This window comes from Taeniopygia guttata, chromosome 1, assembly GCF_048771995.1.
Source record: "Taeniopygia guttata chromosome 1, bTaeGut7.mat, whole genome shotgun sequence".
In the NCBI taxonomy this organism is placed as follows: domain Eukaryota; kingdom Metazoa; phylum Chordata; class Aves; order Passeriformes; family Estrildidae; genus Taeniopygia; species Taeniopygia guttata.
In genome coordinates this window covers 49,477,904-49,492,957 of record NC_133024.1, presented here as the reverse complement: position 1 = coordinate 49,492,957, position 15,054 = coordinate 49,477,904, and the positions used below count along the sequence as shown (strand labels likewise).

Here is a 15,054-nt window from a genome sequence, read left to right as displayed (position 1 = left end):
CACCAAGGAAGCAGCCCAGCCCGACCGCCTGGCACCTCTCCCCACTACCCCAAAGAAAAGCTGCCTGCACCTCCTCCTCCTCCTCCTCCTCGCTGTCTTCCCGCCCTGCCTTCACCTCCCCCGTTCGCCATGTGGCAACTGCCTTACAGCCCTACACAAAAAGTGCACGTGCCCCCTCGGGTGTGTGACAGCAGCTGATGGCCAAGCGGCCTCCATCGCCCCGAAACGGGCCCAACGCCGGGCAGCTCCGCGCCCCATCCCAGTTAATGCGACACCCCACTCTCTATGTCGCCGTCCCCCCATCAGGACCGCTCCCCGCCCACTCCCGTGCACCCTTCAGGCGGCTTTTTCCCAGGGTTGCCCGCTTTAAAGATACATCCAAGGATAAAGTTCAGCTAGAGGTTCGGCCAGAAAACACTTTCTGGTCCTTTCCCACCCCCGCCGGCCCTCCGCTCCCGCGCTGCGCTGCCCGCGGCCACCCCTACCCCCGGCACGCCTCGGCCCGGGGGACAGCGAAGGGGACAATGACAGGGCAACACTTGCAAGGCACAGCGGGAGGGGGTCACAAACCCGGCTTCCCCTTCCCCCCTCTGTCCCTCCGTCCCACCAAGAAGCAGCGTCGCTGCGGAGAAGGCCGGCTGGGTGCCGGGGCAGCGCGGGAGGGGGCAGCGGGAAGCGGCGCAGCGCTCGCCCGGACCGCACCGCGCGGGGGTGGGACGGGGGCGGCGGCGGCGGCGGCGGGGGGGGGGGGGGTGGCGGGGCGCGCGTGTGCCTTGCGGCGCTTACCTGGCGTTGGTGCAGTCGTTGTAGAGGGTCTCGAAATCCTTCCTAGAGATGAGTTTGCAGCGGTTGACCCCGGGCTGGATGGCCCCCAGCCCCCTCAGGATGCGGACCTGCTCCACGTTGCAGACCACGGGCGTGATCTCGAGCCGCTTCAGCTTGGTGTAGACCGTGTGCAAGCCCCCCACCAAGTGCTTCAGGAAGAGGTCGAAAGCCTGGGGCAGGCAGATGAGCTCGCAGCCTTCCACGGTGAAGGAGGCCACTTTGGCCCCCCTCAGATCCACCATCTTGCACTCGTTATTCTGGGGGGTGTTCTCCACCGGGGACGGGGTCGAGTACACGGGTTTGCCGGGCAGGCTGCCGGCCGCGCTGGCCGCGCTGGCATTGGGAGTGGAGGTGCCGCCGCCGCCGCTGCTGCTGCTGCCGCCGCCGGTGCCCAGGCTGGGGCTGCCGCCGCCGCTGCCGCCGCCGCTGCCGTTACCGCCGCCGCCGCTGGTGGTGGAGGTGACTGTGGCCGCCGCTGCCGCCGCCGCCGCTGCGATGGGCTCCGGCCGGAATAGGTTTGTCCCCGAAGCGGCCGGCGGGGGAGCGATGGACGGAGACGGAGAGGAGGTGGCCGACGACGAGGTGGCCGACGACGAGGTGGTGGTGGTGGTGGTGCAGGCGGCAGAAGTTGAGACCGGAGGCTGAGGGGGGACCAGCTGGGTCGGAGGGATCAAAGCAGCCGGTACGGCCATGGTCACATATACGGCGGAGGGGGCAGGGGGAGGGGGGAAAGTTCCCACACACACACGCAGGGGAAAGGGGAAAAAATAAGAAAAAAAATATTAAAAAAAAAAAGAGGAAAGGAGAGAAGGGAGGAGGGGGGAGAAGAAGGGGGGGATAACCCCAGATCAGGTGCTGCGGCGAGCGAGAGAGCAGGGGGCAGAGTGAGAGAGAGAACGCACAAAGTGTCCCGCAAGTGGGGACGGAGGAGGAGGAGGAGGAGAAGTCCGCTCTGGGCGGCGGGGCTGGGGCCGAGGGGAGGGGGAGGGCAGTTTCTTTTTGTGGTCCTTGCTCTAGCACCACGTTAAAGACGAAGGTGAAAAGGAGGAGGTTTGAAGGACTTCGGTTCTCTCTGGCAAGTACATTGATCAAAGATTGAGAGGGGAATGACAGAGAGAAAATGAGCGGGGAAGTGCTGGCTGCTGCCGCCGCCGCCGCCGCCGCTCGCTCGCTGGACGAGTTGTTGTTGTCACACGGTGCGGAGGGGAGGAGCTCCGGCAACTTGAAATACCCTTTGAGGCAGCAAAAGGCTCACTCACTAGTATTAACCCAAATTATCCAACCAGGAACCCGAAGAAGGAAAACTGCGAGAGAGGGAGAGAAGTCCCTCTCCCCCTCCTTCAGGAACCGTTAGATTACATGTTTCATATTTCACCCCACCAGAGATGAGATGTAATTTTCCCAGCCCTTTTCAACAGTCGCTTGTCAACACAGTTTGTGGAGAAACACGAGCGTCTCCAGCGTTCCCCCAAAGCCGAGCGGGAGCGGGAGAGCCGGGGCGCGGGGGCCGGCGCTGGGCACCGCACACCTTGCCGGGGCAGACAAAAGCAGAAACCTCCGGACGGGGCTGTTGCTCTTGCTGCTGGTGCTGCTCTCCCGGGACCACAAGCGCTCCTCCCGGCGGGGTGGGAGTTGCTGCCGAGGGTCCCCTTTGTTGCGCGGCAGGAGGCGGCGGCGGCTGCGCGGGGCGCGCACGGGCAGCCCCCACGCGGCAGCATCCGCAGAGGACTTTCCTGCGGCGGCCGCGGATCGGAGGGGACGAGGCACTACGGGTCAGGCCGCCCAGACGCCGCGCCGAGCGGGCTGCGGCGGCACAGAAGTAACTTGGAGAGGGGCGGGCGGGCGGCCCGCACAGGTCCCGCCGCGCAACAGGTGCCGGCGGCGCGCAGCAGCCGCGCAGCCCCGGCCCGTCCCCTCCGCGCCCGAGAGCGCGCAAAGTCAGCCGGCGCGCTGGCCCGCGCATGCGCGGCGGGGCGGCCGCAGGCGCGGTACCTGCCGGCCCCGACCCGGGATGCGGCTGGAGCGCGCTCGGCGGCTGGCGTGCCGGGCTCCGTCGGGAAAGCCCGGGGCTGGCTTCTGCGGGTCTTGAGGGCACCTCGCACTTTGAAAGGGGTAAAGAAATGGCCACTGGTGCAGATGGGGGGAGGTCTGCAAAAGCAGGGGTCGGTGCGTGCGTAGTTCTTCCTGTTTCAAGAATCCACCCTGTGTGTACTTAATTGCGATGCATGTATGTGCCCATAGCCTTTTTTTTTCCTATGATACTATTACATGACTCACGGGATGACACATCTGTAGAGTGGATAATCTCAACTGTAGTAATTTGGTGGACGGGAATTTCCACAGTATCAGACAAACTATTCTCGCATGATCTGCTTGCATATTGTACTTTAAGTTTAATTTACGCGAATTTGTTCTAGTGCCACTTAAGACACCTTTTGCTAGTGAAATTTAAGCTGCCCTGCACTAAAATCTTTAAAATTGAAAATAAAACCATGAAAACACAGAGTAATGTTTTACTTTAAAGTTTTGTGTATCCATGATTGTGCAGAACACTTATTTGAGTCATTTTTAGGTGAGTTTTTTGGAGAATGTTTATCTGGAGGAGCTTATACAACTTGAGTCCCAGTGGTGGGATCCCAGTGGTGGGATCTAGTGTTGCATAAAACTTGTAATTTCAAAATCTAAACACATTGCCTTTTCCTCTTTTTTCACTTGTAGAAAGCCAACTCTGTCCATATTTTCTTTCCCTCACCTGTTCTTTTTGCACATCACCTTCTCTCACGCCTTATGAAGACAGAACAGCTCCATAAGAAGATCAGGACAGATCCAGACACGCGTGATTATTGCCACTTGGAGATCTGGGTGAACTCTGAATTAGGAAAGCTACAACTTCATTTGTTCTCTACTTTTTCTACAACATGATGCACACCAGCTCTTCTGTTTTTCTATTTGCTGTGTGCTCCCACAGATATATAATTCTCATGGTCCAAAGACAAATATAGTTTGAAAGGGTTTACTACCACGGGTTTGGGTTAACCTTGGTGATATCAATTCAACACTGGGATTAGAAACCTAGAAAGAAAGATTTTTGAAAAGGTCTGAGATTCCTCAAAGCTTCTGGCACGGTAAGTGTTTCTAATTATTATGGGGAGTGTCTCAATTTAATTTAACTTGCACCTATACTGACACACTCACATAAACCAATAAATCCTGAGGTCATTCTTGGTAAACTTATCTAGATTGCATTTCTCTTACTTGCTGACACTTTCTTGTAATGATATTGTTGGGTGTTTTCTTTTTCTCTCTCTGAGTTGATATCAACAAAACTCAAATTACTGTAACTGATATTTGAAAATTCTCCCTGTGTCAAGTGAAGACTTATGGTGCTGAAATCAATAAGACTGTTTAAAATTCAAAGACCTGCAAATCGTTCTGTTTGTCCTTTGATAGGGCCTGGGCTGATTAAAATGCGACCAAGAAAGCTTAATTGCTGCACTAATTAAGAAGTCTTTAATTTCTTTCCTGGAATATTGTTTGAAGCAGGGTTTCTGTTCAGCTCATGTAGCTGTTCAGGGCAGGTATTCTCTCTCTTTCTCTCTTCTTTTATCTTTTTACCATTCTGGTATATTAAAATGTATGTTAAAACAGAAAGATGTATTGACAGAGATTGTAATTTATTGCTTTTAAAAAAAGACTGATACGGACTTCACTATTTTATTAAATTACAATTTTGAGGGCAGCTGTAAAAGGTAAAATGCAATTACAAAATGCATTGTAGCTGTTGCATTTTAAGGAATTTGAACACTTGACTGACAGGAGCTAGGATAGTACACCAGCTCCCTCCCCCATCTTCAGTTATTATTGATAATTAAATATTTAAATTCGTTCAGTAAAACACCCCAGAAAAGTATTTGTCTTCTGAACGTGTGTGAAGGAATGGACCGGGGGATGGGATGCAACAGAAAATAGGCACCTGGTAAGGATGAATAGTGTATTACCATGTTAAGTTCATCCACATTTTTTCCCCTGAATTTCTTTGGAGTTTATTTTCCTGAGAAATACCTTTCTGTCTTGTGTCTTGTCTTACCCTTGTATAGTGACCTATTTTGTTCACTGTTTCTGAAGAGAAACTAGATGATTTCACAAAGCTTTCTGTGTGATCAATAGAGTAATGTTTTAGGTTTAATCATGCTGCATTATAATTCTGGCAAACAACTGCCGAGCAGAGATTCTAAGAAAGGAGCAAGTACTGGCAAAGAGAAGGTAAGTTCTGCTTTGCTTTAATCTCAGGTCTCGAGCAGCAATCCCCTTTGAAGAGCATCTGCTATTTAGAGGGAAGACTGAGAAAGAGGGAGGGACCTCATACAGAATCCCCCCTGCATCGCTCAGGAAAATAGACTCATAGAAATGTAAGTGTGTGAAAAAGGATCCCTTTTTCCTTCTCTTCCACCAAGACATTTACTAAACATTGACAAACACCATGAATACAATTGAGATTGATGTGAAGTGTTGTATCAGTAGTAAGAAACTGGATACTGCAGGACTGTTTTTGTAATTGTGTTATAGTCAAAGTAGCACAAAACCTTGTCCAATACAAATACAAACTGGATTCCTTTCGATGACAGGACAAGAAGATAACATGCTTAATAGATACAAAGGGAGATTTGCCATTCCAAGCACGACGTCACGCTAATTATGTTTACTCTAATTGAAAGCAAGGTTTTGGGGAACCTGAAATTACTCATAGGATATTTTTAATAGCTGAATAATAATAAAGTGCAGCAAACGTTGATCACAAACCTTTTGGTCTTTCAAAAATCTATTGGAAAATTAAATGAAAAGTGGAGTTTGGTACAAACAATGCCCCAGGGCAAAAAAACAACTAACACTAGATTTTCCAGTCCAGCCATAACACAAATCAATTTGAGCACACTTCTATGGCCAGACTGCCAGATTGTTATGACTGCTAATTCACTCAATCAAACAGTACATTAGTACACTGGGCACAAACAGCTTTAACAATAGCATGCATTTCTGAACAGTCCACCATATATCATAAAAAAATCCAAAATACATGGCAAGATTGCTTTCACATTCTGTTTACTACAAATTGCATTTACATATGGTGCCTGCCTAACATAGGAAAAAAAAAAAAGCGATGGAAGAATGAAAGTGAAGAAACTTCTGGAGCCATTAAAAATAACTTTTAAAGTCCTTAAAAACGAGATTGTGGGAGCATTGCTCCTGCTTGCGGTGGTGTTTAATGTGAACCTCTCAGCCGGAGAGCTGAGAGCAGAGACTGGCAATCACTCGCACAGAGCTGGATGGGGAATTGCTGGGGCTTGGCAGCTCGCACACGCCCTGCCTAACCCCAAGCCCGGCACTTCAGCGCTAGTGCGGCTTTTGCCGGCTTTACTCCCGCGGGTCAGCTCGCTGGCTCCGAGGGTATTCACCGCCTGAGTAGAGGGGCAGGATTTAGCCCCAGAGAATATCCCTCAATTCTTCCCCTTCATCCCCTCGAGCAGTGGGTGTTATCCCAGGGGATGCTAACTGGTGATCCGGCCAAGGACGCGCTGTCCTGAGAGATGCGATAACCGACGGCTCGGGAGCCCTCTCATCCCTTCCCTCCTCCTCGCCGGCATCCGACACACAAACACACGCACGCCCCACACACACCCGCGCACAAGCGCATGTATGGAAATTGCAAAAACCAAACGCCAATTAAGCTACTTGCTTATTTACGATTTTTTTCCCCCTTAAATCGCTATTCTGACTTCAGAAAAGGCGTCTCGAAGTCAGTAACTAAAAGAGCCCTTCTGTCGATCTGAGCCTCTCGGTCACGTTGCTGCTACCAGAGCCACATGGTGAAACGGATCGGGTCGTGGTCCCTTCCCGGGCTGGCTCGGGATGCATGGATGGATGGATGGATGGATGGATGGATGGATGGAGCAGTGGTTGGGCACTGCCTGCTGACATTCACCTGACAACTGACAGCCGAGCAGGAGAACTGCAGCGCGGGGAGGAAATGATAACCAACTTCCCTGCGTGATTTAAAGGAGGGCTGGGATAGACGGGAGCCCTCTGTGATGTTTGAGTTAGAATTGGGCTCTCATTAGAGGTCCTCAGTCCAACGTACTAATTCACCTACCAACAGGTAGGAAGAGTCGCTCGGAGCAATAATTATGAAGTACAAAGCCCTTGCCAGTAAATTATGTTAAAGCGGTGATCTAATCTGAGCTGCCCTTTGCCGTGCCTTCCCCCTTTTACAGAATTAGTTCGCTCAGCCGCTCTATCCCTCGCTCCCAACCCAGGCAAATCGGAGCACTGGCACTGGGGAGCCGGGCTCAGTGCTCCGGGCTCTCCAATGCGGCTCTCTGCCGGTGCAGGGGGACCGCTCCTCCAGCTCCGTGCCCGGGAGCTGGGGGGAGCGGCTGAATCCTCCTCCCTCCATCCATCCCTCGACCCCGCCGAGCCCCCGGTGCCGCCGCCCGCGGGGCGATGGGAGGGGAGGCGGGCGGCGGTCGGGCCCCCGCGCCCGGCCGGGCGGTGGGTGGCGGCTCGGCTGCCGCTCCGGCGCTAATTGCTTCCCGTAACAATATTAATAACGACGACAAAAAATGCACATTTCTGCCTTCTTTTTATATAGGAACTGACAGCCTGCGAGACGCAGCCTCTTCTTCCTCATGTCACTTAAGTGAATGGAAAACATTTGAGGGGGGAAGGGTGTTACCTTTATTATTCCCATATTTCAAAAAAACAGACACACATTATTAATTGTTTTTTTGGGGTGGGAGTGAAGAAGGATTTTTAAAAGTCCGAGCCCTTGCTTGAAAAGTTTCAGCATAGAGCAGAATTTTATAGAGAGTTATAAACTCTGGGTAAAGGGGGATGTTATAAATGGAAGTGCTGACACAACCTTAACTATAGCGTGTAAACGGCTATTCTATAATATCCATTAAGCAGAAAGAAAAATAAGATGGCTGATCAATAATTTATACAAAGAGTACCAACTGCAGACATAATAACTGTAATGTTTGCAAAGCAATCTCTCGCTCTCCAGGCTTAACAGTAAACTAGTGGGGCTGTTAATTTCCAACTCCTACAGGTAAGAGTACAAACAAATTACTTAAACTTGTATTTTGCTCGATATTTTGCATGTCTCGCTAGGATAAAACACAATTTAATTACGATGCAACTTGGGCTGATTGAGGAGCCTCCCCCTTCCTCCCCCTTTCCTCCTGCTCGCCCGTCTGCTCCTCCGAGGGGACCTTCTTGGGCAAAGCTCCGCCCGAGCGACAGGAACAGGTCTCTTGGACGGGCGTTGTAAACGGGTCGACTTTTGGGTCACTGTAGTTCGACTTTTGGGTCACTGCAGTTCTTCGGAGAGTTATGCACACACGGAAGCAAAACGAAGCCATTTAACTTCAAAAGAAAGTTACAAGGTTTTTCAGTGCCACGAGCTGAAACACAATACCCCCACCGGCCCGATAAGCATCAGCTGTCAGAGGACAATGCACTGGCTTTCTATGCGTCAGGCTACCGGGAAAAAAAATCTGCTTTAGGGAAAACCAGTGCTTTTTCCACTGTCATAAACGACAGTAGGCAAGCAACTGAACTCTTCATTGGCATGGGAGCGTTATCTCCCATCTCTGTCTACTGTATTTATGTAGCAAAACAGACGAACAAAGTCTGAAAGTTGCTAAGTAGACTGCTGTAACGTGCCCAGGTTGGGTTTTTTTTTTTTTTTTTTTTTTTTTGCTTATCTCTTGCAATAGTACCGAAGAGATCACTTATTTGTGAAATAACAAGAGATAAATCTGTTAGTGGAGGATTTTTTTAAAATTAATTAATTGTCCCCCACGCCAGCCTGGACAAAAAAACCAAAGAAGTTATGTTGCCAGCCGCACAAAAATAAGCCCATATTTAACATAGCATGCACAGCTCTGCGACAGCTTTCAGCTATCCTTCTTTGGGACGTCAAGGGTGTTTTGTATAGCAAAAACAGAGAAGGAAAGCAAAAGACACCTTATTTCTGAGCCCTGAGCTGTGATGCAGGGAGGGTGCTCTGCGGGGTGATGCTTAACACACACACACACACACACACACAAAAAAAAAAAAAAAAAAAAAAAAGAAAGAGAGGCTGTAAACTGTAAAGAGGCTGCAATTGCCTGCATTGCTCGTGCTTGCTTACCAATGACCTCTCCCAGTTCAGCTTCAATAAAGTAAAATAACATAAATGCCAACTGTCTGTACAGTCCGCGGGCAGACGGAGTCCTTTATATGGAAGCAATAGCTGCCCCGCCTCGGCTGCCCCGGGCCGGTTGGATGCAGTGTGGAATATCGCAGTGTGGAGCAGCGCTGCTCGGAGGAGCGGAGCAGAAAGCGCAGCGCCCGCTAGTGCCTGTGAGCGCGGGGCAGCGCTCCCTCCGCGCCCCTCCGCGCCCCTCCGCGCCCCGCCCAGAAACCTTCTCTAGGGCAAGGAAATGTGCGCGGAACGGGGGAACGTGGTACGGACAAAAGAAGGTTTAAGCCCATCTGTGACTAAGTGAGGGTTTGTTTCTTCATTGTCTAAGCTTAGAAAAAGCAGAGATGGAAAAGTTGTCTTTCCCCTGCTGGTCCCCATCTGTCTGAGGAGGTGTGTGAATGGGGTGAGTGTTTCATACATTGTCACACTCATAGTGAAGGGAATTGGAAGGGCTGCCTGGCTGTAAAGCCTTGATGGGAAATATGAACTACGCCAGACAGGTTTCTGAGCTTTGGATACCCCACCCTGACACTTGAAAACTACAGATTTGTTAGATATTTCTATTAGGCACTGTTCTTTTCTCAGGTGTTTTGGGGTTGTGTTTTGGGGGATTTGTTTATTTGTTTATATGCATGAGAGATTGTTACTGGGCAGCATGGAAATTTTCTTGAAGATTGTCTGATCTCCTTCACGTGGAGATGAATTTTCCGAGGCAGGAAACAAACAGCCCTCTGGATAGAAGATACCTAGTAAATAATGGCAGTGAATGTCTCTTGCATTGCTTGTTGTGGGCTGGGCTACTGGTTAATGTTCCCAGCCAAGACCAAGCACTTAAAATGGTGTCCAGCATTTTAAGTGTCCATATTTTCCTGTGCAGTGTTCCCAAAGCTTTCAGAGGTAGCTTCGGATTATAACACACACACTGGAGCACAAGTAGGTGATGATGAACTAGACCTGTCTTCTTCTAACTCTGTCTTTAAAAGGCTACAGTAAACCATTGGTTCACATTGTATAAATGTCTTAAGATACTAAGACCTTGTTTAGCAGAGAAGGAAAACTCCAAATATGTTCTCCAGCACCTTGGGCTCGAGGTCTAAATTCATCTGGTGGATAATGAAAGGCAGATTAACATTTATGCCTTCTCTACCTCTATTTGACAGTCACACCTTTCCCTTATTTGTGCTGTGCATTCTTCATCAATAAAAAGAACAAAAATGTATACCTAAATAGTTTGCTATGCCAAAAATTTGTTGCACAAACCCATTAATATGGAAAGTACTAAATACCAAATTAGTTGAAAATAATTTGCAGCAATTCCTGATTTTCTCTATTTTCTCATTAAAAAAAAAAATCCACTTATTTTAAAACAGGATAATACTTGCCATGGATGTAAAACATTTTATACAGTTCCTGTGTCTTCATAGTAAATTAAAAAGGGGTAGTAGGCTCAAAATAAGTTCCCTTGTAATATATACAAATTGATTGTGGATAATGGCAAAAGACTTTTATTAAGACTTTTTGGATTCACTGTTGTCTGTTCCTCTTCAGTGCTCAGTGATTCACTGTAACTGAAATTTATTAATATGAATACTTGGTTTTAAGCTTATGTACTTAAGTCTTTATACAAAGTAAATTCTTGGAATATTTATCCAATAAAAATACTTATAAAGTTAGCAGTTCCTGAATACATTCATAACTTTAAGTGCAGCTGTAGCTCTATAGGCAGAGACTTAATACTGGAAAGCAAGAAACCAAGTCACAAAAGAGTAAAAAAAAGAAAACCACATTTTGTCCTTATACTTTGAAAAGAAAAGGAAATTTTTACAGAAAAGCAGTGAATACATTCAAGTAAGAAATTAATTTAAGAAAATCATAAACATCTAAAAGGAGGTGATCTAAAATAATTAAATTTTATCCACACAAAATACTTTTTACTCAAAAGTATATATTAGCAAGTTGGTTTTATTAAAATTTGTTCTTCTAAACATGTGAGTATAAATTTAACATGTAAATTTCAAAACAACAAAAATGAGCTACCACCATCTAAATTACTGTAATCTAGCCAGTTAGAAAGAGTTTTAATTGTTGTGCTTTTGCTTAATTACACCCTTCTATCTGATGATCAGTCTCAGGCAGTTGAGGATTATTCTGTTTTCGCACGTGAAGAGGAAAGAGCAACTTAGATCCACAACAAAACTCAGGTTCCACACTTATACAGCCAATTATCTCATGACTTAGTAGATGCCAAAATCCCTTAGTACGTAAGCTCACGACACAATTCACCAAATGTGCAGGTTTCCATTGTCGGCCATAGTGATGGAGGCACAAATCTTAGAGCTGCTGGGGGTTTTCTGAAGAGAGAATCCATGCCTAAACACAAGCAGCCTTGGCTTGGGTTCACTACCTTTGCGCAAGTGGACCTTCAAGGAAGATTAAGCTGAAATGAGGCTGTGTGCTTCTGCGTCCATATTTGCATTCTGTGGTACAGCTAATAACCAGTTGGGCAGGTCATTTCCAGGGTGGGAAACCAGTTTTCATGCATCCAGCTTCTATTGTTCCCACAGGACAAGAGAACTTAAGCCAGGTTACTTACGTGGCAGCAATAAACATGAGCATTCAAATATGAGGTCTGTAATAACTAAGGTTTCACTGGTTCTTCCTTGGAAAATTTAGGCCAATTGACAAATACACTACTACCAGGAGGAAGACTCTCTTTCTTCTCAAAGAAAATGTGTCATCTTGCTGAAAAAAAAGATTTTAAGGGCTGAATTCAACCACACCTGCTGTAGGGCTGTACTGTGTCTTGACTGTCAATATCATGACTGTCAATATCATGACAGCCTTTTGTTGAAGGCCTTTTGTTCTCTGCTGGTAAAGTTGTCCTCTTTTGAAAATGGGACCCCTAAGTAGTTTAGATACTTCCAGAATGTTCTTTGTGGCTTTTACTTTCTGTTGTAATCTGTACTATCTACAACCATATTCAAAACAAACATTTTGTTAACAGTTTTATTTTTTCCTATCAAGCTGAAACAATTACAAGGAAAATAATGCATATAGAAGTATCTATAATTGAGAAAGTGTTTTCTTGAGTGTTTTGTTTCCTGCTGACATAAACTTAGAATTCAGCATGCAGTTTACAAGTAAGGGCTGATAGCTGAATACTTTTAAATACAGTGTATATAAGGGCTGCAGTAAACACAATTTTGGAAGCTAGGTTTATGCCAGCAAATTAAACTTGCCTGGTTTTCCTGTTCAATGTTCCTATCCAATAAAGCCAACTAGCACATATGCCTCTTTGTAAAATTCTCCTGTTCAAAACAGGACAGTAGTAGTAGCCTTCCAGCCAGGAAGGGTCTCAGATGTGCAGCCTCACTCTCCTTCAAACTGCACCCAGGAACTGGGGTTTAGGATGCTTAAAGTGTACCAAGGGCAATTCAAACAGTTTTACAGTGTAGACTGTCATGTTCCATGGAACATTCCTGGCACTAGTGCAAATGTAGCTTGAACTGTTTTATATTACAGTAACTGTCTTAAAACATACATTCACACTGGATATTTTTATAGGTACAAGCTCTTGATCTTGCAACCTTTACATGGGCAACATTCCTATTGACTTCTAGAAATGAAATCTTAAAAAAAAATTTCCTTCATTAGTTAGGAATCCAGCTTTGGCTTATAATTAGAGAAGAAAGAGGAAGTAAAATTATAACACAGGAGGAGCTTGCTAAAATGCTCCCTAAAACAGTTTTCCAATGGCATTAAACTATTACGCACAAGTACGAGTCCTGCTTAATTAATTTAGCAGCCTAGACCAGAGATTCAGGTTTTTGTGTTCCCATGCTTTTGTGCTGGGTATTTGAAGCTGAAAATGTAAACATGAATGCATTTTCTATAAGAGCTTCTAGAAAAATGTTAGTGAAGGCAGGGCACATTCCTTCCTGGGTTTTGTGTTAGATTCTTTACACTCAATGTCAGTCCCAGAAACCAGCCTGGGAAGTTAGTGTCTTCTTGCAACAGGTTGCCTCCTGTTAAATTTATAAGGCTATTTGTAACTTTTATTGATAGGAACACTATAAAAAAGCATTATGCAAAGTGACCAATGCATTTATTAGTGTGTTTTCCCCCCAGTTAATATGAACTAACACAGTATTTGCCTGTTCGGGAGTCACATAATGCAATGTCTTATGCTTCTTTTTACAGATGTAGCTTGTTTTGAATAGTCAAACATATGTAAAATGACAGAAGAAAGATTATTCTTTAGAATTTTCACTTTGCCATTTACAAATCAATGATGTTTGCATGTGTCTTAACACATTTGTGAAGTGGCCTGTAAAGGAAGACGGTGTTACAGATTGAGCTGGAAAACAGTCTTGAGAAGAAAAGTATTGCTAGTTTTACTCAGAACCAGTAGATACTAAGAATGATATACTTGACGCTTCATAAATAATAGCACACAAAAAAAAATCAGGAAGAAAATTACTTTTTGACTCAGTCTTGCAGTCAATTGTTATTTTTCCCAAATAAAAATTTCAGGGTCAGTTTGATAATCTAACCCTACAAAGAAGAATAAAATCTTACTTTCTTCCACTTGAACAGTTTTCAGATAGCAATTACTAATTGGAGGTCTGTTAGAAAGATTTATTTGGGAAATGGTTGACTTTCTTTCTACAGCTTGTTTTCCCACAGACAATGTTTTTAGTACTCATCTCAGAAACATTTTTTAAGGACAAATCCCTTAATTACTGATGGAAAGAGAAAGCCCCTAAATTTATGCTCTTTAATTTGTCTCGGCACTCATTGACCTCTCATGTAAATTCTAGCAATCTTCAGTTCATCGCCTCGCTTCTTGGGAGAGACTATAAAAATGCAGAAAGAAACATTATTTCTTGCTGCTGAGTAACAGTACAAAACTTGATTAATTAAAAAGCCTAGGCAAGCAAGGTCCTTGTGTCTGTGAGAAGTCTGAGCTCTCTTTAAGGCTCAGTTATTTCTCTGATAACCAGCGATTATCTTTTTTTGCAGAAGCAATTCCAATAAGACAAAGGTGCCCTCTGTAGGGGACAGGCTGTAAATGATGATGAGGAGCAGGAGTTTAATATTTGTAGAATGTGACAGAGAGAGTAACGTCCTAGCAGGCTGGCTCTCTGAGAGACACTACAAATTAAATATTATGTACAAATGAAACAGTGCAAAAAAACCCAAACCCTCCACATTTTAAAATAAAGCAGAAAATCATACTCTGAACTGCAGGTAACAACTAACAGTTTTGCAATAAGCTTTCCCAAAGCTAGATGTGTAGCACAGTGAAAACTGCACTGAAAGAATCTCCTGAATAAAAGGAAATATGAATTTCAGTCAAAAGAACTTTGTAGAAATAACAGAATTCCAAAAGCAACATGCTTGAAAGGTCTCTGTAGAATGTACTGAAAAGTTTACCACAAAGCAGATTCATTAACCATCCCAGGCGACTTGCATATTGCTTGCTAAGGAATTGCCTTTGTTAGCATGCCCACAGACACACATTAACTGGTGTGCAGAATCTCTAGTGGCTATTTGCAATTATTTTGGGAATTCTTCCCTCAATTTATAATGGCAGCTAATGCCAGCCTAGAGAGAGGCAGGGAATGCAAGACTAGATGTAGTTCATTGCTCATTATTAATTTTCTTTTAGATCTCATTTTTATAATCCATGAGGATGACCTGCAGTTCTTGTTATCTTGATTTTCTCTGTCTTCTTTTCTTTTTACATTATTTTTTATTTATGTATACACATTGCATATAGTAACCTGCAGTACTATGTAATGAACTGCAGCACGGAGTGGGCAAACCCCTCAGAAATAAGATTTATACCCCATCTGACTTTACTGGAGAGTCAAAGAAGCAGAATGTAGTTCTGATGTTGCTTACTACAAAGTACTTGACTAAACCATAGTTTAGAAAGTGAAGATCGGTGTTGTAAATGTGCAGTCTATTTTACTATAGAC

The 15,054-nt window shown here is 45.6% G+C and overlaps 2 protein-coding genes and 1 long non-coding RNA gene across 9 annotated transcripts in view; 1 reads left to right on the top strand and 2 right to left on the bottom strand.

The window, feature by feature from the left end:
• Nucleotides 1-2,223, bottom strand: part of DACH1 (dachshund family transcription factor 1) — a 352,745-nt gene extending 350,522 nt beyond the window's left edge. For all 7 annotated transcript variants that reach the window (XM_030271485.4, XM_030271469.4, XM_030271474.4 and 4 more), the window contains exon 1: nucleotides 787-2,223. In XM_030271485.4, coding sequence (XP_030127345.4) covers nucleotides 787-1,517 — 731 coding nt within the window. In that variant the 5' untranslated portion in view covers nucleotides 1,518-2,223. The remainder of the gene's footprint in view (nucleotides 1-786) is intronic.
• On the top strand, nucleotides 1,946-5,624 carry LOC140685219 (uncharacterized). The gene is made up of 3 exons (XM_072936616.1): nucleotides 1,946-2,021; nucleotides 2,216-2,937; nucleotides 3,619-5,624. The coding sequence occupies exons 1-3, from the start codon at nucleotides 1,946-1,948 to the stop codon at nucleotides 3,745-3,747; spliced, it is 927 nt and encodes a 308-aa protein (XP_072792717.1). The 3' UTR covers nucleotides 3,748-5,624.
• A 1,819-nt stretch (nucleotides 5,625-7,443) lies between these two features.
• On the bottom strand, nucleotides 7,444-10,767 carry LOC140683947 (uncharacterized). Its single transcript, XR_012055625.1, has 2 exons — nucleotides 9,017-10,767; nucleotides 7,444-8,247 (listed from the first exon to the last, which is right to left on the bottom strand). It is a non-coding gene; the product is annotated as an uncharacterized lncRNA (long non-coding RNA).
• Between the last annotated feature and the right edge of the window lie 4,287 nt (nucleotides 10,768-15,054).